The sequence below is a fragment of the Schistocerca piceifrons genome, chromosome 11, assembly GCF_021461385.2.
Source record: "Schistocerca piceifrons isolate TAMUIC-IGC-003096 chromosome 11, iqSchPice1.1, whole genome shotgun sequence".
Taxonomy (NCBI): domain Eukaryota; kingdom Metazoa; phylum Arthropoda; class Insecta; order Orthoptera; family Acrididae; genus Schistocerca; species Schistocerca piceifrons.
Genome location: NC_060148.1, coordinates 60,359,305 through 60,386,442, shown reverse-complemented (window position 1 = coordinate 60,386,442; position 27,138 = coordinate 60,359,305). Strand labels below are relative to the sequence as shown.

At 43.2% G+C, this 27,138-nt stretch overlaps 2 protein-coding genes across 2 annotated transcripts; both read right to left on the bottom strand.

Annotated features, from left to right (window-relative positions):
- Positions 1–9,641: 9,641 nt before the first annotated feature.
- LOC124719683 lies at positions 9,642–10,697 on the bottom strand. Its single transcript, XM_047244892.1, has one exon. It carries the CDS (start codon positions 10,695–10,697, stop codon positions 9,642–9,644), a length of 1,056 nt encoding a protein of 351 aa, XP_047100848.1.
- Positions 10,698–10,965: 268 nt separating this feature from the next.
- LOC124719682 lies at positions 10,966–21,017 on the bottom strand. Its single transcript, XM_047244891.1, has 2 exons — positions 20,437–21,017; positions 10,966–11,071 (listed from the first exon to the last, which is right to left on the bottom strand). Exons 1-2 carry the CDS (start codon positions 21,015–21,017, stop codon positions 10,966–10,968), a joined length of 687 nt encoding a protein of 228 aa, XP_047100847.1.
- Positions 21,018–27,138: the final 6,121 nt, after the last annotated feature.

Genomic DNA, 27,138 nt, shown 5'->3' with positions numbered 1-27,138 from the left:
GACTAATAAGTTCAGCAGTGCATTAGTGCAATCTGCAGACTTGGATTAATAATTATATAATTTGCAGGGCAATGGAGCAACCTGCGGACAGTGCTAAGGCAACCTGTCTAATAATTGAGGGGTAGGCAGTGCATTGGAGCTGTCTGCGATACCGTGGTTCAGCGGGCCTAAGGGCGTCCGTCTGACTTAATAATAATTCGTATAGGCACACGGGTTTCCTGCGATACATGGAATAAAAGTATCAGCGGCGTTATTAGCGACCTGCTGTACTAGGAAAATGTCGACTGTTCAAGCAATAAAAATAGCTCTGAAGCTAGAATAGCATACAATGCATAAATAGTGTCACTTTTTGTGTGCGCAGTACATAACACTGCATAAAATGAAAATCATGAACTATAAATCACTAGAGCTAGCATAATGACATAATTAAACACAATGACATATATTGACAGGAAAATAAAATCACAGTGATGTATAATAATAACGCTGTAAGTAGTCGGAATGCTCAACGTTAACATGTAACACTGGCCACCTGGGGCTGGCTGCTAGGCTGTGTGTGTGTTTGTTTTAAAACTGACGATAACAAATTGAACTGAAAGGACAACTAGGCACAGTTCCCGTAGCGCTTACATCACCGGCTAATTAAAGGCAAAGTACGTATCTCACAATGGATCATCGGCCGATATTTTGGGGCAAGACTGCAACAAGGGAGAGCAATATCTCGGTGTAAATGGGTGCTAAGATTAAAAGACCGGTTCTGTCAGAAGAGGGTACCTAACATGTTGTAGGGGCCTCCTCATCGACAGAAGAAGGAAAACAGGATAGAACAATTACCACGGCGGTAGAGTAAAATAAATGGGGAGGGCAAAAATAACTGTGTAGCAACCAAGGAACAATCGCCCACCGATATACGGCAGCCCGGACGATTGGTCGTTTGTGCCTCGTCAGTAGCGTGAAAAACCCGTGGCATTGCATTGGTTTGCCCATATCTGGCCTTGTCCAAGCAAGATAACGTTAAATGTCCTCATAGTTCGATGTATAAGCGGGTTAGGGCTGTAGTTCGTAGCTTATACAATGAATCAAAGCAGTAGTGAAACTTCACTTATAGGATTGGCAGACTAAGGTATGCAGAATAATGTAAATCGTTAAGAACTTCGTGTGATTTATCCAGCTAATGTGAAACAAAACAAGGAAAAGAGTTTAAACAATGAATCACATCTACTTAATATTTATGTTAAGATTTATTGGGATATTTGAATGAATTTTGTTTTCCGTGTCTTCCGGCTGCATGAAAGAAACCAGCTTGGAGCTGTTAGCGAGCGCGCAGCGCACGCGTAGGTGCGGAGTAGGCACCGGCACGTCAGCGGTTACGTGAGACGGCGTGTAGCCGCGAGAGACCGGCCGCTACAGCAGCGACAAATATCACGCGCTTAGCGTGTACCAGAAATAACGATGAATTAGAAATTGCTAATTATCTAGAATAAGAGTATTTTAAAAAGGCTGTTAGTTATATAAAATGATGGTACGTGCATTGTAGTCTGTCATACACGGAGGATAGGTCAGTAATCTGCGGTTTGTTTTTGTAACTACTCGGACGCGCCGCGTGTTGAGACGCTGGAGGCGGCAGCGCACGTGGTGATAAGATACGTCATCGCGCGGAGCGCTGTTACTGGCTGAGAAAAGATGATGGCCGCTGGACAGTTCTTGGCGAGGAGATGGGACAGTGCTGAAGAGAGGAGGGGAGGCGACAGCTGATGTGTTGCCCCGCCAACAGCTGGTCCCGTAAACAAAGCGTACGAGGCGTATGCATTTCAAGTCCTGGCTTTTTCTGTTCCCATTACTTACGGTTAGCTGCAGCAAATACAGAACTACGACATATAGTACAATACACTAGACGTCAACGCACCAAGTATTAAGAAAAGCTCGGAGTAAAAATACTCCACATGTACTGGTTTGCCAAATAGATGGCAATAGGGGACATTGAAGAATATTATTCGGAGTTAGCAGCCGTGGTACTGCCAACACCAAGTGTAATGGTTGCATTTGAAGCAAGTCAGTTGCATGACGTCTAATGCGTGGCATTGCTTGCAAAACATAAAGCATAATCATACATATAAAAATGAGCAAAAACACATGACAGGACTGGAAATTGACAATTGAGAATGGCTGGGAACTCCGTGGTGGCCAGGCACGTCTTACTTCCAAGTCCCTGGAGAAAATGACTTAACCTAAGCTACAATAAAACATAACATAAAACTCTAATTAGGCGTGATTAATCACGCGACCTCAATCCATAAGGGTGTCGATTCCGCAAAGGGTATCTACAACCCTGTGGAGGTAATCTCTTCCGTTTTTTCTTTCGTCTTTGTTCCACTTGAGGTGGAGGTGACACAGGCGGATGGGGGGCTGCGACCTGTTGTGGTGACACAGCCCTACCGTGGTAAGGCTGCAGGCGGTCAAAGTGCACTACCACCGTACGATCGGTTAATTGCAGTTCTGCATTGACTGGTGAGGTCAACCGTACAATCCGATACCGGCCTTCAAAGCGGGGAGAGAACTTTTTAGTTCGTAACTTTTTGATTGCCGGGTTTTAGTAGGTAAAGCAGCATTTTTGTTCTGCCTGTGCAACTGTTTATTAGTAGCTTTGATATTATTCCGCTTTACTTTATACCAAATCGCTTTTAGCCGGCGGGCTAAACCTTTTACTTCCTTTATTTCTACACCTTGAGGTAGTTTGTCTATTTCGAACGGCAAATTCGTCGGCCGTCCAAACACAGCTTTGTAAGGGGTATACCCCGTGGATTCATGTATTTGGGTGTTGTATGCAGAAGAAATATACGGTACATATCTGTCCCAATCAGCGTGCGTTTTTAAACATAATAGGATTGTCGCGTCCCAAGCGTGGGTATTGCAAGGGATTGAGCGACACAGTTTGTAAAAGGGATTTAGCCAGTTGACCTCGGTGAGAGGGAGGCTTTTTTATCTGGCTAAGATGTGGAAATCCCTGGTGTGAAGGACAAGGCTAGGAAGCGGGTAGAATTAAAGTCTCGATAACTTTAACAAATTGCAGTTTATTCTGAATGAATACAGCTCACCCTAACTGCGCGGTGATTGCATTCACAGGAAGGCCAAGTCTAACACAGAGACGGTGGCCGACTCCACCGTTCCGACTGCCTACTAGAAGTTCTGCAATGTTTCCTATCACCCTACGTTAGAGTCCCACGGCTACGCCTTAACGCTCTCCAGCGACTATCTCCCGCTGCCCGCCTACAGCCCGTTCCCCAGCCCAAGTCGGCTGCTGCTATCACTCTCTAACTCTTCGACCTGACCAGACGAAACCCGACAAGACCCTCAGAGCGGCGTGCTCTCGGGTATTGTTAGCGTTTCCCCTTCGACCCCGCCAGCGCTCGGCATGACGTAGCGTCGAAGGCAACTTTTCCTTATTTGGTATCATTAAAACATTGTTGTTGCTATTGTTCTTCAGAGGCTGAGTGGAGGGATAGAGGCGCCTCTCCCTATATGGTCACACACTGCGTCCTGAGCCCTTCATTGGCTCCTTATGACGTAGCGCTGTCCCCACCGAGGGCCCTCTTTCTTTCTCTCTCCACTCCCAAACCTCTCTCTCTAGCCAGGAATGCTTTCTGTTTATACTCCTTACTCGATTGCTTATCATGAGTCCCTGCACAGACCTTCGTTTGTATCTGCTGGCTGTTTACTTTCTTATCAAGCACCCAGCTGCCCAGCAGTTTGAGTGCCGCCTCGGCTGACCCTTCGGCCACGCCTGGCGTCCAGCGCTACAACTTTAACTTCTTCCTACGTACTATTCTCAAGGTACTGCAATTAGACTTGGCTTGTTCCTGTGGTTACAACACCTCCCCCGCCAGGGAAATTGGTGTTACTCCTCAGAGTAGCGTCAATTGAGATTCTTTCATTTTATGTGCTTACATTTTCTTTTGTTACATCAACACTTCATATGTTTTCTTTTTCTTTCATATACTTTTAATTCCATTAAGTTCTTTATGAGACACAATCATTTTATACATACATTTATGAACACACTTTTTTTTTTTTTTTTTTTTCCAAATCATTGATACAATAACAATCAAGGTACAATTTTTAAAAGCGTTGATACAAAATACCATTTTCATTGAACATTGGTAATTGCAAGTACATACAGTTTCAAAATGGACAAAGCACTAAAATAGATTACACCTTTTCATAAGACACTTCTAATATAGTTTAACTTTTGATTTCACTTAACGCCTGTTTCTGAACAGAACTGACTCTTCTTGGTTTTTCCCACATCTTTCATATATTACTACATCTTCAGTTTCTTTATTAGCTTGTCTTCTACTTAAGCTAGTCTCTGGGTAATGATTTACTATAGTGTTTCTTATACATACTTTACCACAACAGTTACTATCGTCAAAGTACTTCCATAAACTTTTGAAGCATTCTTTACAGCATTTACAACAACATGTTATTACAATAACAATGACTATTGCTATAGCTATGTATGTAGTTATTGAGTAATGTGTAAAATATCTGGAATATTTTAGTTCTTCCTCCTGCCTTTCTGCCATTCGCTGGACATCATCCAATCTTCTCCCAGCGACTTTCAAGTCGTCTAATTGTGTTACTACCTGCTCCAGTGGTAAATCTAACGTTAGCATTGAGACATTTTTCTTTTCTTCGTTTAAAACACAACAGTCAAATTCTAAATTAATTTGAGATATTATATCTTTCTTTGTTACGTTACTATGAATTACTCTATCTGTTTGTATGAACACTCTCGTTCCATACCCTTTACATTTACTATAAAAACTTATCTTTCCTACCCCTTTCATTAATAAGTCTTTCGGGAGTTCCTTTCCACATAATACTGTCAGTCCTTCTTCCTTAGGAGTTACATATAGCCATTCGGTACTGTTTAGATGGGTCCAAAGGCTCTGATTCAGTGCGACTATTTTTCACACACAATCTTCCGGAATTTCTCTTACCTGTTGTAACAATTTGGCTTCGCATTCCTCACGGTCGAATGTCGATAGCAATGGGAATGACTGTCTGCACAGTCTTCTGTTCTTACTCAGTTCTTTACATTTTAGATCATCCGCAGAAAGTTTCGCGTACTGCCTTTTGGATTCATCTATCAGTAGAAATTCTTTCTCTGGCTGTATGTATATGTACCTTCCTTTCATATTTGGGATCTCCTTTGGTAATGGGAGAACTCTGTACAAATTGAAATTATTATTATCTATTAAAGGAGTATTAATTACGTACCCTAGTATGCTACCAGAAATGAAAACATCTAAATCAATTATTCTTAACAAGAGGAACAGGAAACTTCACGTCCTTTAATTCGTCTCGTATTAAACTTAGATACTTCACAATTTGCACTGGATTAATGATGTGAGTCTGCAGTATTCCCTTTTGAGCATTTACAATGGCATTTATCATTTGCTCGTACTCTTCTTCGATTTGGCCAAACACTGCCGCTAATTGTAATACTTGTTCTGTTACAGTGGCAAAAGATGCTACTCGTTTGAAACCCATATCTGTTTCCTTCACGTATTCCTTCATGAACCTTTCTGGTCTCTGCATGCCTGTCCTTAGAATGTGTTCATTTGATTCTAGTGTATATACTGTTCTGTTTACTCCCGCTAATGTGGCCCTTACCACTGCCACCTGTTCCTTAGTTAACCTCAGCAACCCTTCAGAGTATCTCTCCACAGCATCTATTCTTTCTTTATAGTACGCTGCGTCTGCTTCGTCCAATGTTCCGAACAGTATCTTACTTACCTGTCCGACGAACTTGAATACTCCTCTCTTTCTTCTGGTTTCGTGTTTTGTGAGTTGCTGTAAGAGTTGCTGCAGACCTGTAATCTTTTCCACGTGATGTGTGACTTGCTGATCTAGTACTCTACATTCTATTAATCCTACGTTTAATTGTTTCAATGTGTCACGGCACCTCTGTACCGCTGCCTTACCGTACCTCTCTGCTTTTTGAAATCTTTCTGTTATTACATCTAAGTTAACATACGTGACTATTCTCCATGTGGTACTGTATATCTCTATTTGTCCTACGTGATCGTAATATAGTCCTGATGAACTTGGTATTGAGGTCACTTTGAAATCGTTCGTTTCGTATCCTGATGCAACGAAGCTGTATGTTGTTATCACTATGCTGAGTTGCACCACTTGCCACTTGAGTGCCATACCTGGAATTTAAAAGAACTGTTTCAGCCTGTTGGCATGTACTTTTGTTTCCTTATTTCTCTTAACTCTTATAACTACGTTAGGACCTTCCACTTTTAACACTTCAAATGGACCTCTCCATTGCAAATCTAGTTTCCGAGATCTACCACGTCTCACTGATTCGTCGTGTAATAACACCTTGTCCCCTACATTAAATTCTTTTGGGTTCTGTTTCAGATCATACTGTCCTTTACTGATTACCTTACTCCTTATAATAGAATCCCTAGCCACTCTATGGGCTTCCTGCATTCTCGCTCTTAGCTTATTGACATACGAATCATAATCGTAACTTACCTGCGGTGTTTCTTGCTGTAGTACTCCTGGTATGTTAACCTTCCTTCCGTAAATTAACTCGAATGGTGTATAACCTGTGCTGCTGTGTGGTGTAGTGTTGAACATAAAAATTGCATACGGCACCCATTTGTCCCATGAACTTTGATCTCCTGTTACAAAGTGTCTGAGATATTCTACAATTGTTCTATGACTCCTTTCTAGAGCACCATTTGACTCAGGGTGGTATGCTGTGGTGTTTATACGTTTTACCTTCAACAATTTACATACCCTTTTGAATACGTCACTCAGAAAATTCGATCCTTGGTCTGTTAACAAGACTGATGGAATCCCATGTCTTAGTACTATATTTTCTACAAATTCTTCCGCTACAGTTTCAGCGTCTTGCTTGTCAATTGGGACTGCTACTGTGAATTTACTCAGATCGTCTAGGAATGTTAGCATATACTTTTACCCTGTACTAGATACATCTAGTGGGCCCACTATATCCATTGCACATTTTGCAAATACTGTTTCAGCTGTGTCTGTAATTTCTAAGGGCATCCTTGTTTTCATTTGTGTATTTTTGTTCTTTTGGCATGATGGACACTTCCTAATATAATTTTCAATGTCCCGCTTCATTCCGCGCCACTGCTTGTACGCTTTTATCCTCTCGAATGTCCTATGCCTTCCCTGGTGCCCTCCCAAGGGATTATCGTGCATCTCCTTTAATATACTTTCCTTTTCTTCGGGGCTAATTTCCTCATTACTATTTGTTTCCCGGTCTATCTCACCTGACACTTGCGCTTGCCGCACGTTTACGGAACTCTGTTCCGCCTTAGCTTGTGCTACTGAGGTTCTTTCTGCCTCCACATTTCGCTTTGAACTTATCTCTTCCTTTTCTTCCTGCCTTATCCGGCTTAACACGTCCGCATCACTGTTTAGCCTTCCTGGCTTATATACTACCTCGTAGTCGTACTCTTCGAGCTTCAGTCTCCACTTTAGGAGCCTCGAACTCGGATCCTTCACACTAAATATCCATGTTAGTGGCTTATGGTCTGTCACCACTGTGAATTTTCGCCCATACACGTATGGTCTAAACTGCTTTACGCGTACACTATAGCCAACAACTCTTTTTCCGTTGTACTATAGTTCAGTTCTGCTTTGTTCAGTGCTCTGGATGCATATGCAATCGGCAAGTCTTCGCCAATCTTTTTCCCTTGCGATAACACGGCGCCCAACGCTGCGTTACTCGCATCCGTTGTGATTATAAACGGTTTCGTAAAGTCAGGATACTGAAGTAACGGTGGATTCACTAATTTCTCTTTCAGTTCCTCGAACGCATTCTTCTGTCGTTCTCCCCATTGGTACTCTACTCCTTTCTTTAAGAGCTCATGGAGAGGTTTTGCAATTTTGCTGAAATTTGCAATGAAACATCGATAGTACCCTATCAATCCTAGAAACCCTTTTCGTTCTTTTGTTGTTCTCGGCTGAGGGAAGAACTTCACCTTCTCCACCTTTGCCATATCCGGTGATATTCCCTTGTCCGTGATACAATGACCTAGGAAGATTACCTCCTTCCTCAGAAATTCACACTTGTCTGGTTGCAACTTCAAATTGTGCTCTCGCAACCTGTCAAATATTTCCCGGAGTTTCTTGTTATGCTCCTGCAGGTTTTTCCCATGTCGCCCAAATAGACAAAACATTTAACACCTTGTAAACCTGCCAATACTGTGTTCATCAGTCTCTGGAAACATCCTGGGGCTCCTTTCAGTCCCATCGGCATTCTTTTGTATTCGTAATGTTGATAGTTTGAGCTGAATGCCGTTTTCTCTCCGTCCTTCTCGTCCGTCAATATTTGATGGTACCCGCTTGCGAGGTCAAGCGTCGAGAAGTACTTGGCTTGCCCTAATTGATCCAGGATATCGGAGATATTCGGTAGTGGAAATGCATCGCCTATCGTGATGTCATTTAATTGTCGGTAGTCCACCACGATTCTCCATTTCTGCTTGCCACTGGCATCTAACTTCTTTGGAACTAATAGTAACGGTGCGTTCCATGCGCTCTTGCTTTCGACAATTATGTCATCCTTTAGCATCTGCTCTATTTGCTCTTTTAGCACTGCCTTTTGTGCTTCAGGGATCCTGTACGGTCTAGCGTTCACTACCTTCCCCGCGTGTTCCGGCGCAATCGGTATTCTATGTTTCACTGCAGAAGTATAGGACAGTTTGTCCCCCGGTAGATGAAATACATCTCCGTACTCCGTGCAGACCTCGGCTAGAGTACTCTTTTCTTCGACGTTCAAATGATCCATTCTGAGTTGCCTTCGCAACACACTAGCACGACTTTCCGTCTTACCTACTGCATCAGTGCTACATTTTACTTCGCGTACTTTCGCTATTCTTTCCAATTCTTTCGTTATTAATCTGACATTTCCTAGTCGAATTCTGTCCTCTGACACGTTCAATGCACTTACTATGCATCTCCCATTTCGCACTTTTACTAAGGACTCAGGTACGTGCACCCCTTGTGCAATCTCCTGCCTCGGTATGACCATTTCTCTTTCGATTCCCTGTGGTACCTTTCCGTCCACTTTCAACAACATTATTCTTTCTTCCCGCCTATTTCTGAATCTGCTTCTATGTCTTGTCCCTTTGGTTCTTCCTCTACTACTAAGGGTATATCTCGCCCTTTTAGTCTTATTACTTTACCTGCATAGTCCAGCTTGACTCTATGCTGTGTTAAGAAATTTCTCCCTATCAATCCGTCGTACGGAATGTCTAGACCTCTACCGTACATGTGAAATTTCTGTCTCACCTTTTCAGATCCGTCTATACTTAAGTTTATTTGTACCGTGCCTATTGTGCTAACGGCTTCACTCGTTACACCCTTTAACCGAAGCTTTTCTGTTTCATTGATTCCAAGCATACTCTTTACCGGAATACTCGTCCTCTTTAGCAAACACAATTGTGCTCCTGTGTCTATTAGTAACTTCAAATACTTCTTTAACTCTACGCAGTACAATACGACCACGTCGTTTTCTGTTGCACAGTCGTTTACCCTCACTGTGGGTTTACCTATTGCAACAAGGCCCGACTGCGCGGCCTTGCCGCCTCTTAGTTTCCCTGTACCACCTTGCCTGTTTTACTCCATACTGGCACCCTGCCTTTTCTCCAGGCGTGCCAGGGCCCTTCGTGGCAATCTTTCGCGTAGTAGCCCTGCCGCTTACACTTAAAACACGCAACATCTTTTACTCTTGTGCACGGAACTCCGCAGTTCCCTGGTAAATTACACTGTGGACATCTCCACTCTCGTAACCCTCCATCGGTTTCTCTGTGATTTCCTCTGAATTCCCTTACATCTATCGGGTGAACTTTTCTTAACCGCACCCGGCATTCCATGTCCGTGTGTCCCGGCTTGTCACACCCATAGCAAAAGTTTGTAAACTCTCTACCCGTCATGGCCTGTACTCTATGCTCTGGCCTGCTTTTCCTACACTTGCTGGCTATGTGACCTCTCAGCCCACAATTGAAACATTTCAATTCTTTACTTTCTCTCGCGTTTTTTACAGTTTCTTTATTTCGAGTGTACGTTACCCTCGGGGCTAGTCCCCGCTCTTTCATGGACAATATCGCACTCTCCTCCTGCAGTGCCAACTCCACTGCTGCTGCCAACGTAATTTCATCGCCTCTCCTTCTCACTATTGTTTGTATTCTGTCATTACTTAACCCCTGTATAAAGCACGCTCTTCCTAAGGAATCAACTAGTTCTATCGCACCTTTCAAGTTTTCTCTGGCCGTAACTCTGTTTACTGCTTCTCGAAAATCTCTCTGCATTTCATCTATTCGGCTTGCCCACATTGCTATTGGTTCCCCTTGTCCCTGTCTGGCTTGGAAAATTCTACATGCGTAGTAGTCTATAGTACCCTTACTGGCATAGTTTTCTTCTAAAACGCGTTTCACCTCTTGCCACGTACCTGTGCGTTCACGCACCTGCAATCTCGACCTGGCCTCACCGGTTATTTTTGCTTTAACGAACTTCAATAACGTTTCGTGTTCCTCTGGCTTTACTAATTCAAAAGCTGCATCTACATTTTCGATAAATTCCCTTAAATCCTTCTTGTTCCCTTCGAACACTTTTGACACAATACATAGGGCCTCCTTCACTGACATCTTACCATTAATGGAGGATGACGCAACTTCATTAGTTAGGGGCATCTTAGCTAAGTTAATACTTTACACAACAAAATACAATATTCTTAAGACAGTTGTACAAGTACCGCTTCTCTTGTGGTGCGCCGTCTGCTCTGTTGATCCGCGTTGTCCCACGCTGCTCCGCGCTCTCTTTGTGCCCGCGCTGTCTCTGCGGCCGCACTGCTGCGATGCGCCGGCCGCCGCTCTGCTGGGCTGTGCCGACCCCGTCGCTCCTCGGCTGCTGCTGCTACGGCTGCTGCCGCTCGGCCCGGACCCTCGGACTCGAACGCTGGCTGCTTAGGCACCGCTGTGCCTCGTCGCTCCGCGTCGCGCTGCTGCTGTCCTGCGTCGCCCTGCACCCGCGAGGACTACCTTTCTGGACTCTGACGTACTGGTGCTACTGGTGCTGAAAGTTGCGAGTTGCCACAACTTCCTGCCATTTGCCACAGTCGCTGTAGCAAAATCTAATGGCTCCTACCTCCTATTTGCCTATGCGCCTTTGTGATAGCCCTACACCTGGCACCAAAAGTTTTATTTATGTCGCGTCCCAAGCGTGGGTATTGCAAGGGATTGAGCGACACGGTTCGTAAAAGGGATTTAGCCGGTTGACCTTAGTGAGAGGGAGACTTTTTGATCTGGCTAAGATGTAGAAATCCCTGGTGTGAAGGTACAAGGCTAGGAAGCGGGTAGAATTAAAGTCTTGATAACTTTAACAAATTGCAGTTTATTCTGAATGAATACAGCTCACCCTAACTGCGCGGTGATTGCATTCACAGGAAGGCCAAGTCTAACGCAGAGACGGTGGCTGACTTCACCGTTCCGACTGCCTACTAGAAGTTCTGCAATGTTTCCTAACACCCTACGTTAGCGTCCCGCGGCTACGCCTTAACGCTCTCCAGCGACTATCCCCCGCTGCCTGCCTACAGCCCGTTCCCCAGCCCAAGTCGGCTGCTGCTATCACTCTCTAACTCTTCAACCTGACCAGACGAGACTTGACAAGACCCTCAGAGCGGCGTGCTCTCGGGTATTGTTAGCGTTTCCCCTTCGACCCCGCCAGCGCTCGGCATGACGTAGCGTCGAAGGCAACTTGTCCTTATTTGGTATCGTTAAAACATTGTTGTTGCTATTGTTCTTCAGAGGCTGAGTGGAGGGATAGAGGCGCCTCTCCCTATATGGTCACACACTGCGTCCTGAGCCCTTCATTGGCTCCTTATGACGTAGCGCTGTCCCCACCGAGGGCCCTCTTTCTTTCTCTCTCCACTCCCAGACCTCTCTCTGTAGCCAGGAATGCTTTCTGTTTATACTCCTTACTCGATTGCTTATCATGAGTCCCTGCACAGACCTTCGTTTGTATCTGCTGGCTGTTTACTTTCTTATCAAGCACCCAGCTGCCCAGCAGTTTGAGTGCCGCCTCGGCTGACCCTTCGGTTACGCCTGGCGTCCAGCGCTACAACTTTAACTTCTTCCTACCTACTATTCTCAAGGTACTGCAATTAGAATTGGCTAGTTCCTGTGGTTACAACACCTCCCCTGCCAGGGAAATTGGCGTTACTCCTCAGAGTAGCGTCAATTGAGATTCTTTCATTTTATTTGCTTCCATTTTCTTTTGTTACATCAACACTTCATATGTTTTCTTTTTCTTTCATATACACTTAATTCCATTAAGTTCTTTGTGAGACACAATCATTTTATACATACATTTATCAAGATACACTTTTTTTTTTCCAAATCATTGATACAATTACAATCAAGGTACATTTTTAAAAACATTGATACAAAATACCATTTTCATTCAACATTGGTAATTGCAAGTACGTACAGTTTCAAAATGGACAAAACACTAAAATAGATTACACCTTTTCATAAGACACTTCTAATATAGTTTAACTTTTGATTTCACTTAATGCCTGTTTCTGAACAGAACTGACTCTTCTTGGTTTTTCCCACATCTTTCATATATTACTACATTTTCAGTTTCTTTATTAGCTTGTCTTCTACTTAAGCTAGTCTCCGGGTATTGATTTACTATAGTGTTTCTTATACATACTTTACCACAACAGTTACTATCGTCAAAGTACTTCCATAAACTTTTGAAGCATTCTTTACAGCATTTACAACAACATGTTATTACAATAACAATGACTATTGCTATAGCTATGTATGTAGTTATTGAGTAATGTGTAAAATATCTGGAATATTTTAGTTCTTCCTCCTGCCTTTCTGCCATTTGCTGGACATCATCCAATCTTTTCCCAGCGACTTTCAAGTCGTCTAATTGTGTTACTACCTGCTCCAGTGGTAAATCTAACGTTAGCATTGAGACATTTTTCTTTTTTTCGTTTACAACACAACAGTCAAATTCTAATTAATTTTAGGTCTTATATCTTTCTTTGTTACGTTACTATGAATTACTCTATCTGTTTGTATGAACACTCTCGTTCCATACCCTTTACATTTACTATAAAAACTTATCTTTCCTACCCCTTTCAGTAATAAGTATTTCGGGGGTTCCTTTCCACATAATACTGTCAGTCCTTCTTCCTTAGGAGCTACATATAGCCATTTGTTACTGTTTAGATGGGTCCAAAGGCTCTGATTCAGTGCGACTATTTTTCACACACAATCTTCCGGAATTTCTCTTACCGGTTGTAACAATTTGGCTTCGCATTCCTCATGGTCGAATGTCGATAGCAATGCGAATGACTGTCTGCACAGTCTTCTGTTCTTACTCAGTTCTTTACATTTTAGTTCATCCGCAGAAAGTTTCGCGTACTGCCTTTTGGATTCATCTATCAGTAGAAATTCTTTCTCTGGCTGTATGTATATGTACCTTCCTTTCATATTTGGGATCTCCTTTGGTAATGGGAGAACTCTGTACAAATTGAAATTATTATTATCTATTAAAGGAATATTAATTACGTACCCTAGTATGCTACCGGAAATGAAAACATCTAACTCAATTATTCTTAACAAGAGGTAGCCTGATGACTCCGCGAGAGGAACAGGAAACTTTACGTCCTTTAGTTCGTCTCGTATTAAACTTAGATACTTCACAATTTGCACTGGATTAATGATGTGAGGCTGCAGTATTCCCTTTTGAGCATTTACAATGGCATTTATCATTTGCTCGTACTCTTCTTCGATTTGGCCAAACACTGCCGCTAATTGTAATACTTGTTCCGTTACAGTGGCAAAAGATGCTACTCGTTTGAAACCCATATCTGTTTCCTTCACGTATTCCTTCATGAACCTTTCTAGTCGCTGCATGCCTGTCCTTAGAATGTGTTCATTTGATTCTAGTGAATATACTGTTCTGTTTACTCCAGCTAATGTGGCCCTTACCACTGCCACCTGTTCCTTAGTTAACCTCAGCAACCCTTCAGAGTTCCTCTCCACAGCATCTATTCTTTCTTTATAGTACGCTGCGTCTGCTTCGTCCAATGTTCCGAACAGTATCTTACTTACCTGTCCGACGAAGTTGAATACTCCTCTCTTTCTTCTGGTTTCGCATTTTGTGAGTTGCTGTACGAGTTGCTGCAGACCTGTAATCTTTTCCACGTGATGTGTAACTTGCTGATCTAGGACTCTACATTCTATTAATCCTACGTTTAATCATTTCAATGTGTCATGGCACCTCTGTACCGCTGCCTTACCGTACCTCTCTGCTTTTTGAAATCTTTCTGTTATTACATCTAAGTTAACATATGTGACTATTCTCCATGTGGTACTGTATATCTCTATTTGTCCTACGTGATCGTAATATAGTCCTGATGAACTTGGTATTGAGGTCACTTTGAAATCGTTCGTTTCGTATCCTGATGCAACGAAGCTGTATGTTGTTATCACTGTGCTGAGTTGCACCACTTGCCACTTGAGTGCCATACCTGGAATTTAAAAGAACTGTTTCAGCCTGTTGGTATGTACTTTTGTTTCCTTATTTCTCTTAACTCTTATAACTATGTTAGGACCTTCCGCTTTTAACACTTCAAATGGACCTCTCCATTGCGAATCTAGTTTCCGAGATCTACCACGTCTCACTGATTCGTCGTGTAATAACATCTTGTCCCCTACATTAAATTCTTTTGGGTTCTGTTTCAGATCATACTGTCCTTTACTGATTACCTTACTCCTTATAATAGAATCCCTAGCCACTCTATGGGCTTCCTGCATTCTTGCTCTTAGCTTATTGACATACGAATCATAATCGTAACTTACCTGCGGTGTTTCTTGCTGCAGTACTCCTGGTATGTTAACCTTTCTTCCGTACATTAACTCGAATAGTGTATAACCTGTGCTGGTGTGTGGTGTAGTGTTGAACACAAAAATTGCATACGGCACCCATTTGTCCCATGAACTTTGATCTCCTGTTACAAAGTGTCTGAGATATTCTACAATTGTTCTATGACTCCTTTCTAGAGCACCATTTGACTCAGGGTGGTACGCTGTGGTGTTTATACGTTTTACATTCAACAATTTACGTACCCTTTTAAATACGTCACTCAGAAAATTCGATCCTTGGTCTGTTAACAAGACTGATGGAATCCCATATCTTAGTACTATATTTTCTACAAATGCTTCCGCTACAGTTTCAGCGTCTTGCTTGTCAATCGGGACTGCTACTGTGAATTTACTCAGATCGTCTAGGAATGTTAGCATGTACTTTTTCCCTGTACTAGATACATCTAGTGGACCCACTATATCCATTGCACATTTTGCAAATACTGTTTCAGCTGCGTCCGATCTTACCCGTCGACTTTGACCCATGACATCACAAATGTAGCGGAAGCGACAATAAACGACAATTCCAATATGGCAGATATAAAATCGCCGCATACGTATTATCCAATATGGCGGATATAAAAACATCGCATACGTATTATAAACACTGAAATACACAAGTTTCACAAAAAGGCTAATGACTCTAACGGGACAAGCGTGGGAAATTGGGGTTTTTGGGTGGGGACAAACTAAATATACACAAATGTAGCCACCGACCGCCATACAATACCACGCAAAACAACAAAATAAATCAACATCACAAAACTGACCAAATACCAAAAAACACATTCCTATCCAGAATCGGACACTTCCCTTGACCTATGTAGCTCAACAGAACCTACCGATCACATCCTCCAATACAATAAAAAAAAAAAAAAAAAAACGAACACTTCCCTTACACCTACATACATCTACAACAGCTCCCAATCACATAAATTACGATCGAACAAAGATAATAATAAACAAGTGGTACTCGAGGCCAGGCAGGGGGGGGCTGCGCCCTGCCCCCTGAACACCCCCCCCCCCCCTCCCCCGCCAAAAAAAAACCTCCCAACCTAACCTCGTATTCAGGGCTACGCTACAGATCAATGTGTACGTCCCTAACGTCACGGGTCAAAGCCGACGCGTGAGATCGGATTTTTCTGTTGACACAAAACACACATCAAAAACAAAAAAAAAACGGAACTTACCTCAAAAAAGTTCCAGCCCCACAAACTAGATTGGCCACCACAATCACACACAAATGCACCCTAACTAACCACTTTCGGCCTATACATTTTACCCACAGCCCTTAAAAAAACCCGAAAAATGCAATAGGCCTCTGGGACATTCTTCCGCCAACAGTACTCATCTAAATGAGACTGAAGGTTGGAAGAGCGCCTCTTCCCCCTCCCAAGAACTGACTTAACCGCCCCCCACATCCCCTCAATTGTGTTAGTGCAAGCCCCAGTATCATAATTCTTAAATTCTAGACTGTGGTTCACTACTAAATGATTAAATCCCCTGTCACCCAACCCCCTATAAGAAGAAAAAGCATCAGAAACTATTGTGGACCCGGGCTCTACATACTCCTCAATTAACCCCACTAATTCAGCCTTCGACCTCCCCTCCACAACCCTAAAAACACATTCAGTACCCCCACCCCCGTGAACAACAGCCCCCCACACCCAAAGACCAGCCACAGACTTCCCCCTCCCATACTTCCTTTTACCAAACTGCGACTCGTCCACCTCCACAAGCACCCCATGCCCACCCAACTTACCCCTGTACTTAATAAATTCCGAACACACTTCACGACAAAAGGAATACCAGTCTAAAACAGTCCTCTCACTCACACCAGTCTCAAACGCGCAAAAACTCTGTGGGCATCTATAACAAAAATAATATGTAATAAGCACAATCTCACGCATGCCCAATCTAGACTTCTCGAACCAGGTACCACGCCTTATAGAACGCCATACGCCATCTTTCCGGCAACACCACATGTATCCGTCGCTGGTCCGAGAGGCTGGAACTTTAACCAATTTCATCCCCTCAAGGCAAAGAGAACACTTAACAACTTCGGCGATTAAACCGAATAGTTGTAAGAACTTGATAAGTTCTAACGCTGTCTCGCCCATCATCGCCCTCAACCGAACACTATTAAGGCGGTCTTTCATATCCATTCCTAAACAAAAAACCACAACCAAATACACTCAATAACAAACTCACCCGACATACAGCAATGAGCATTAAATTAAAACAAACGAAAACCATGAACACACCACCAGAGAGCACCACAAACAAAAACAAGACTAAACTCCGCGCCGTAATGACGTCACACACCACAACACGCTTACGTCACGGGTCAAAGCAGACGAGTAAGATCGGAGGTTTCTGTTGACCCCTGTAATTTCTAAGGGCATCCTTGTTTTCATTTGTGTATTTTTGTTCTTTTGGCATGATGGACACTTCCTAATATAATTTTCAATGTCCCGTTTCATTCCGCGTCACTGCTTGTACGCTTTTATCCTCTCGAATGTCCTATGCATTCCCTGGTGCCCTCCCAAGGGATTATCGTGCATCTCCTTTAATATACTTTCCTTTTCTTCGGGGCTAATTTCCTCATTACTATTTGTTTCCCGGTCTATCTCACCTGACACTTGCACTTGCCACACGTTTACGAAACTCTGTTCCGCCGTAGCTTGTGCTACTGAGGTTCTTTCTGCCTCCACATTTCGCTTTGAACGTATCTCTTCCTTTCCTTCCTGCCTTATCCGGCTTAATGCGTCCGCATTACTGTTTAGCCTTCCTGGCTTATATACTACCTCGTAGTCGTACTCTTCAAGCTTCAGTCTCCACTTTAGGAGCCTCGAACTCGGATCCTTCACACTAAATATCCATGTTAGTGACTTATGGTCTGTCACCACTGTGAATTTTCGCCCATACGCATGTGGTCTAAACTGCTTTACCGCGTACACTATAGCCAACAACTCTTTTTCTGTTGTACTATAGTTCAGTTCTGCTTTGTTCAGTGCTCTGGATGCATATGCAATCGGCAAGTCTTCGCCAATCTTTTTCCCTTGCGATAACACGGCGCCCAACACTGCGTTACTCGCATCCGTTGTGATTATAAACGGTTTCGTAAAGTCGGGGTACTGAAGTAACGGTGGATTCACTAATTTCTCTTTCAGTTCCTCGAACGCATTCTTCTGTCGTTCTCCCCATTGGTACTCTACTCCTTTCTTTAGGAGCTCATGGAGAGGTTTTGCAATTTTGCTGAAATTTGCAATGAAACATCGATAGTACCCTATCAATCCTAGAAACCCTTTTCGTTCTTTTGTTCTCGGCTGTGGGAAGAACTTCACCTTCTCCACTTTTGCCATATCCGGTGATATTCCCTTGTCCATGATACAATGACCTAGGAAGATTACCTCCTTCCTCAGAAATTCACACTTGTCTGGTTGCAACTTCAAATTGTGCTCTCGCAACCTGTCAAATATTTCCCGGAGTTTTTCGTTATGCTCCTGCAGGTTTTTCCCATAACATACTATGTCGTCCAATTAGACAAAACATTTAACACCTTGTAAACCTGCCAATACTGTGTTCATCAGTCTCTGCAAACATCCTGGGGCTCCTTTCAGTCCCATCGTCATTCTTTTGTATTTGTAATGTTGATAGTTTGAGCTGAAAGCCGTTTTCTCTCCGTCCTTCTCGTCCGTCAATATTTGATGGTACCCGCTTGCGAGGTCAAGCGTCGAGAAGTACTTGGCTCGCCCTAATTGATCCAGGATATCGGAGATATTCGGTAGTGGAAATGCATCGCCTATCGTGATGTCATTTAATTGTCGGTAGTCCACTACGATTCTCCATTTCTGCTTGCCACTGGCATCTAACTTCTTTGGAACTAACAGTAACGGTGCGTTCCGTGCGCTCTTGCTTTCGACAATTATGTCATCCTTCAGCATCTGCTCTATTTGCTCTTTTAGCACTGCCTTTTGTGCTTCAGGGATCCTGTACGGTCTAGCGTTCACTACCTTCCCCGCGTGTTCCGGTGCAATCGGTATTCTATGTTTCACTGCAGAAGTATAGGACAGTTTGTCCCCCGGTAGATGAAATACATCTCCGTACTCCGTGCAGACCTCGGCTAGAGTGCTCTTTTCTTCGACGTTCAAATGATCCATTCTGAGTTGCCTTCGCAACACACTAGCACGACTTTCCGTCTTACCTACTGCATCAGTGCTACATTTTACTTCGCGTACTTTCGCTATTCTTTCCAATTCTTTCGTTATTAATCTGACATTTCCTAGTCGAATTCTGTCCTCTGACACGTTCAATGCACTTACTATGCATCTCCCATTTCGCACTTTTACTAAGGACTCAGGTACGTGCACCCCTTGTGCAATCTCCTGCCTCGGTATGACCATTTCTCTTTCGATTCCCTGTGGTACCTTTCCGTCCACTTTCAACAACATTATTCTTTCTTCCCGCCTATTTCTGAATCTGCTTCTATGTCTTGTCCCTTTGGTTCTTCCTCTACTACTAAGGGTATATCTCGCCCTTTTAGTCTTATTACTTTACCTGCATAGTCCAGCTTGACTCTATGCTGTGTTAAGAAATTTCTCCCTATCAATCCGTCGTACGGAATGTCTAGACCTCTACCGTACATGTGAAATTTCTGTCTCACCTTTTCAGATCCGTCTATACTTAAGTTTATTTGTACCGTGCCTATTGTGCTAACGGCTTCACTCGTTACACCCTTTAACCGAAGCTTTTCTGTTTCATTGATTCCAAGCATACTCTTTACCGGAATACTCGTCCTCTTTAGCAAACACAATTGTGCTCCTGTGTCTATTAGTAACTTCAAATACTTCTTTAACTCTACGCAGTACAATACGACCACGTCGTTTTCTGTTGCACAGTCGTTTACCCTCACTGTGGGTTTACCTATTGCAACAAGGCCCGACTGCGCGGCCTTGCCGCCTCTTAGTTTCCCTGTACCACCTTGCCTGTTTTACTCCATACTGGCACCCTGCCTTTTCTCCAGGCGTGCCAGGGCCCTTCGTGGCAATCTTTCGCGTAGTAGCCCTGCCGCTTACACTTAAAACACGCAACATCTTTTACTCTTGTGCACGGAACTCCGCAGTTCCCTGGTAAATTACACTGTGGACATCTCCACTCTCGTAACCCTCCATCGGTTTCTCTGTGATTTCCTCTGAATTCCCTTACATCTATCGGGTGAACTTTTCTTAACCGCACCCGGCATTCCATGTCCGTGTGTCCCGGCTTGTCACACCCATAGCAAAAGTTTGTAAACTCTCTACCCGTCATGGCCTGTACTCTATGCTCTGGCCTGCTTTTCCTACACTTGCTGGCTATGTGACCTCTCAGCCCACAATTGAAACATTTCAATTCTTTACTTTCTCTCGCGTTTTTTACAGTTTCTTTATTTCGAGTGTACGTTACCCTCGGGGCTAGTCCCCGCTCTTTCATGGACAATATCGCACTCTCCTCCTGCAGTGCCAACTCCACTGCTGCTGCCAACGTAATTTCATCGCCTCTCCTTCTCACTATTGTTTGTATTCTGTCATTACTTAACCCCTGTATAAAGCACGCTCTTCCTAAGGAATCAACTAGTTCTATCGCACCTTTCAAGTTTTCTCTGGCCGTAACTCTGTTTACTGCTTCTCGAAAATCTCTCTGCATTTCATCTATTCGGCTTGCCCACATTGCTATTGGTTCCCCTTGTCCCTGTCTGGCTTGGAAAATTCTACATGCGTAGTAGTCTATAGTACCCTTACTGGCATAGTTTTCTTCTAAAACGCGTTTCACCTCTTGCCACGTACCTGTGCGTTCACGCACCTGCAATCTCGACCTGGCCTCACCGGTTATTTTTGCTTTAACGAACTTCAATAACGTTTCGTGTTCCTCTGGCTTTACTAATTCAAAAGCTGCATCTACATTTTCGATAAATTCCCTTAAATCCTTCTTGTTCCCTTCGAACACTTTTGACACAATACATAGGGCCTCCTTCACTGACATCTTACCATTAGTGGAGGATGACGCAACTTCATTAGTTAGGGGCATCTTAGCTAAGTTAATACTTTACACAACAAAATACAATATTCTTAAGACAGTTGTACAAGTACCGCTTCTCTTGTGGTGCGCCGTCTGCTCTGTTGATCCGCGTTGTCCCGCGCTGCTCCGCGCTCTCTTTGTGCCCGCGCTGTCTCTGCGGCCGCACTGCTGCGATGCGCCGGCCGCCGCTCTGCTGGGCTGTGCCGACCCCGTCGCTCTCCTCGGCTGCTGCTGCTACGGCTGCTGCCGCTTCTGCTGCCGCTCGGCCCGGACCCTCGGACTCGAACGCTGGCTGCTTAGGCACCGCTGTGCCTCGTCGCTCCGCGTCGCGCTGCTGCTGTCCTGCGTCGCCCTGCACCCGCGAGGACTACCTTTCTGGACTCTGACGTACTGGTGCTACTGGTGCTGAAAGTTGCGAGTTGCCGCAACTTCCTGCCATTTGCCACAGTCGCTGTAGCAAAATCTAATGGCTCCTACCTCCTATTTGCCTTTGCGCCTTTGTGATAGCCCTACACCTGGCACCAAAAGTTTTATTTATGTCGCGTCCCAAGCGTGGGTATTGCAAGGGATTGAGCGACACGGTTCGTAAAAGGGATTTAGCCGGTTGACCTTAGTGAGAGGGAGACTTTTTGATCTGGCTAAGATGTAGAAATCCCTGGTGTGAAGGTACAAGGCTAGGAAGCGGGTAGAATTAAAGTCTTGATAACTTTAACAAATTGCAGTTTATTCTGAATGAATACAGCTCACCCTAACTGCGCGGTGATTGCATTCACAGGAAGGCCAAGTCTAACGCAGAGATGGTGGCTGACTCCACCGTTCCGACTGCCTACTAGAAGTTCTGCAATGTTTCCTAACACCCTACATTAGAGTCCCGCGGCTACGCCTTAACGCTCTCCAGCGACTATCCCCCGCTGCCTGCCTACAGCCCGTTCCCCAGCCCAAGTCGGCTGCTGCTATCACTCTCTAACTCTTCAACCTGACCAGACGAGACTTGACAAGACCCTCAGAGCGGCGTGCTCTCGGGTATTGTTAGCGTTTCCCCTTCGACCCCGCCAGCGCTCGGCATGACGTAGCGTCGAAGGCAACTTGTCCTTATTTGGTATCGTTAAAACATTGTTGTTGCTATTGTTCTTCAGAGGCTGAGTGGAGGGATAGAGGCGGCTCTCCCTATATGGTCACGCACTGAGTCCTGAGCCCTTCATTGGCTCCTCATGACGTAGCGCTGTCCCCACCAAGGGCCCTCTTTCTTTCTCTCTCCACTCCCAGACCTCTCTCTGTAGCCAGGAATGCTTTCTGTTTATACTCCTTACTCGATTGCTTATCATGAGTCCCTGCACAGACCTTCGTTTGTATCTGCTGGCTGTTTACTTTCTTATCAAGCACCCAGCTGCCCAGCAGTTTGAGTGCCGCCTCGGCTGACCCTTCGGCCACGCCTGGCGTCCAGCGCTACAACTTTAACTTCTTCCTACGTACTATTCTCAAGGTACTGCAATTAGACTTGGCTTGTTCCTGTGGTTACAACAAGGTAACATTTTACAAATTGTACGGTGTACGCGTTCAACGCGACTGTTGGCTTTAGGATGGAAGGGAGTTGTACGCCATTTTTTGATTCTTAGCAATTTACAAACTTGTACAAATAAAGCAGACATGAAATTGGTTCCTTGGTCCATTAAAATGGCATCAGGACTTGCAAAAGGTAGTATCACACGATTTACAAACTCTCTCGCCACAGTTTCAGCTGTCATGTCGGAGAGAGGAACTAAAATTAGATAACGTGAAAAGTGATCAATAACAGACAAAATGTATTTGTTACCTTGTTGCGACTGTGGAATAGGACTTTGGAAATCTAAAGCAAGAATTTCGAAGGGTGAAGATGCCTGAGGAAGTGTTTGCAGCGGCACTCGCGGATGCCTATTTTGTGCTCGTTGTGCACACGGCAGGCAAGATCTTACATACCTGCCCACAGTATTGCCACCAATAACGTGTTGCAATTCGAGCGTTTGTAGCGCGTTTTCCGCTGTGACATGCTTGGATTGTGTCATGGCATTGCCGTATTATACGTTGCTGCAAGCATTCCGGTATTACCAAACGATTTCCATGAGGAGTTCTTTGATACAAAAGGCCGTCTATTACTTCAAATTCTGGCAAGGTGGCGTATCTTTGACATTGAACGTCCACATGCTGTGCTTCTTTTAACTCTTCAATCGATACCTCGTCTGATTGAATAACACGCACTTTTCTACTGAACACATCAGCATTTTGATGCAACCGACCAGGCTTGTGCCGAACTTCAAAATCATATTCTGACAGTTTCATGGCCCAGTGCATAAGTTTGCTGCTAGGGTCTTTAAGATCCAATAACCACTGCAGAGCAGAGTGATCGGTAAGAACTGTAAACTTGCGACCATAAAGGTAACATCTTACTTTACTTTACTTTACTTTACACGTGGCTAAGGCCTTATCGACCATACACCTGCTCTACGAGCCTCTTCCAATTATTTCTATCCAGGGAAATTGTTGTCCAATCAGAGTTGATGCCCATCCTAGCTGCATCTTCCCGGATATTCTCCATCCACCTAATTCGAGGTCTTCCTCTTCTTCTCTTTCCTTCTAATTTCTTAGTGGATGCTATTTTGGGTAGTCTGTTCTCCGGCATCCTTGCTACATGACCAGCCCAGTTCAGTCTTCTCTTCTTTAACATTTCCACAATGGTACTATGTTTGTACAGCTCCCGTAGTTCTTCATTTTTCCTTATCCTCCACTCCATGACATTTTCATCGAAGATTGGTCCAAATATTTTTCTTAGTATTTTTCTTTCAAATATCAACAGTTTTTCTTCATCTTTTTTCCTGTATGTAATAGCTTCACATCCATATAATGCTACTGGTACAATAGTTGACTGATAAAAACGGATTTTGAATTCAGTACTAAGTGATCTCATCCTTAAAATTCTGATACAGCTGTAAAAAGTTCTATTAGCTGCTGCTAGACGGTCGTCTATTTCTATTTCTGCTCTATTGTCTCTGCTAAAAAGACTCCCTAAGTACTTGAAGTGGTCAACTGCCTTGAAAGTGAGGCCATTTACGGTCAGTGGTGTATTCTTTTAGAGTTTTTTACTTATGACTAGATATTCTGTCTTTTCTTCATTCACATGAAGTCCAGCTTTCTCAACTATTTTGTAATAATTTTGCATCATCCTGATTAATTCAGCTTTTGAAGTGCTCATTAAGGCTACATCATCTGCATAAGCAAGTCTAGTAATGTTCTGTCCCTGCAGTTGGATCCCTTGTGGATTATTTTTGGTGAATTCTCTATCAATCTTCTCTAAGATAATATTAAATAGAATAGGTGAGATGGCATCCCCTTGTCTCAGTCCAGTGTACACCTTAAAATTTTCAGTCTCTCCTGCAGGTGTCTTAACTTTGCATATGGTTTCTTCCAAACACATTTTGACTAATTTGATTAATTTTAATGGTATTTCAAATTCTTTCATGGTGTTTAAGAGTGTCTGTCGGTGTATGCTATCATAGGCCTTCTTGAAGTCTATAAATAGAATATGGATATCTACATTAAATTCCCATGCCTTCTCATTTATTTGTCTCAATGTGAATAAGTGATCCAAAGTGGATCTGTTAGTGCGGAAACCACATTGGTAGTCCCCAATCAGTTCTTCGGTTATGGGAATCAGTCTGTGTAGTATACACATCGACAAAATTTTATACGTGACATCGAGTAGGGCAATTCCTCTGTAGTTATCACAGACAAGGGGATCATTCTTCTTAAAGATGGGGCATATAATTGCAGTTTTCCAATCGGCCGGTATGTTTTCTGTCTCCCAAATTGTTTCAATTAAGGAATGTAGTTCTATTTCCAATTGTGGTCCTCCATTTTTTAAAAGCTCAGCATATACCTGGTCTTCCCCACAGGCCTTGTTGTTCTTTAATTTCTTTATTGTTTGTCTTATTTCATTTACTGATGGTGTGGTGACTTGGATATCAACTGTATCTGGTTCTTCAAATGTAAAGTAATATTGTGGATCATTGCAGTTGAGCAGCTGTGTAAAGTATGTCTTCCATGTTTCTTGTATGTCATTCTTGTTTGTAAGTATTTTCCCATTATGGTCCTTTATAAACTGTTCCCTTTTAGTGAATTTTCCCAAGGACTTTTTTATATTCTGGTACATCTGCCTTGCTCTGTGATGCTTGAAATCATCCTCCGCTTCTCTTACCATGTTGTTGTAGTGTTTTCTCTTCTCTTGTCTTAGAGTTCGTTGTGTTTCCTTGCGGATTTTATAGTATCTCTCCTTTAGTGTAATATTGTCCATGTCTTGTAACCATGCCTTCCTCGCATTTTGCCTCTCCAGTACTCTTTCTTGGCACTTTATATTAAACCAGATTTTGTTAGTTCGTTTTCTTTTACCTATAGTTTTGGAAGCTACATCTTGAATACTGTTTCTGAGGTGTCTCCATCTACTTTCCACGTCTTGCTGTTCACTATGTGTCAGTCTAGATTCCGATAGGTTAATTTCCATTTCTTTCCTAAAGTTTTCTTTTATTTTTTCTTCTGCCAGATTTTCTACATCGTACCTTTTAATTTCAACCCTATTTGTACTTTGTTTCTTTTTTAGCTTTATTTTCATTTGAGCTATGATTGACATATGATCTGTCTCACAATCTGCTCCCCTAAAAGTTCTAACGTCTTTAATACTGTTTTGAAATCGTCTTTGGATGGCGACATGGTCAATCTGGTTCACTACTTTTCCATCTGGTGATATCCATGTCCCTAAATGAATGCGTTTGTGTTGGAATTTTGTGCTGCTTAATGTGAGACCATTTGCCATTGCAAAGTTTATGAGTCGCACACCATTCTCTGAACTTTCATCATGTAAGCTGTAATTCCCAATGGTTGGTTTGTATATTTCTTCTTTTTCTACTTTGGCATTAAAGTCTCCTAACACTATTGTTACGTTATGTCTACTTATTGAATTATATGTCTGTTCCAGTTGACTATAAAATTCTTCTTTCACGTCATCTTCCTTATCTTCTGTGGGTGCATGAACATTTATAAATGTAATATCAAACCACTGAGCCTGAATTGTAATGTGTGATATTCGGTTATTAATTGATTTGAATTCCTTTATTGTGTCAATTGCTGTTTTATGAATGTAAAAGCCCGTTCCAAATTCATGGCGCTGACCGCAGTCTCCATACATTATTGTCCCGTCTCCTATTTTCATTGATCCCGTTCCCTGCCATCTTATTTCTTGGAGCGCTACCAGTTGTACCTTGTATTTTCCTAGTTCGTTTATTAGTATTTGTGCGCTTCCTGGGCGGTATAGACTTCTGACATTCCACGAACCAAAAGAGAAATCCTTGTAACTTTGCCAATTTCTGTTCCAGTAAATTCTGTCCTGTTTCCGAGGCATACCTTGAGTGTCCTGACCGGCCATTGTTTTACATGAGTGGGTTGGTAGCCCTCTGCACAACCCCCAACCTGGAGGACCAGGAGTCTTGATTTTGGGGTACTCTACCCCTAGGGATTTGCCTTCGCCATGGCTTAACGAGTCTTCCCTACCCGTGCTAGTTTTGGTCCACCCCGGGTGTTTTATTTCCCCGGTACCCCCCATATCTGGAGAGCATTCCCCAATCCGCCACCCGGGGAGACGCCCGATGGGGGACTAGCAACCCCACACGGGAAAGGTAACATCTAAAATAATTAATTCCAAAAAGAAGGGCAAGCAATTCCTTTTCTGTAGTACTGTAATTAGTTTCTGCTTTATTCAGTTGACGAGAGGCATACCCAACGGGTTTTTTCTCACCATCTTGCACTTGGCTTAGGACACATCCTACAGCAAAATCAGTTGCGTCACAAGATAAAATAAAAGGTTCAGCGAAGTCTGGGTAAACAAGTAGAGGTGAACTAGTTAAAATAGTTTTCACTGTTTGAAAGGCGGTCGAACATTCATCCGTCCAAACAAAAGGAGTATCCTTTTTCAACAATTTAGTAAGTGGTTTGGTAATAGTAGCATAATCTTTAACAAAACGGCGGTAATAATTTGCAAGGCCAAGGAAGGATTGTAATTCCT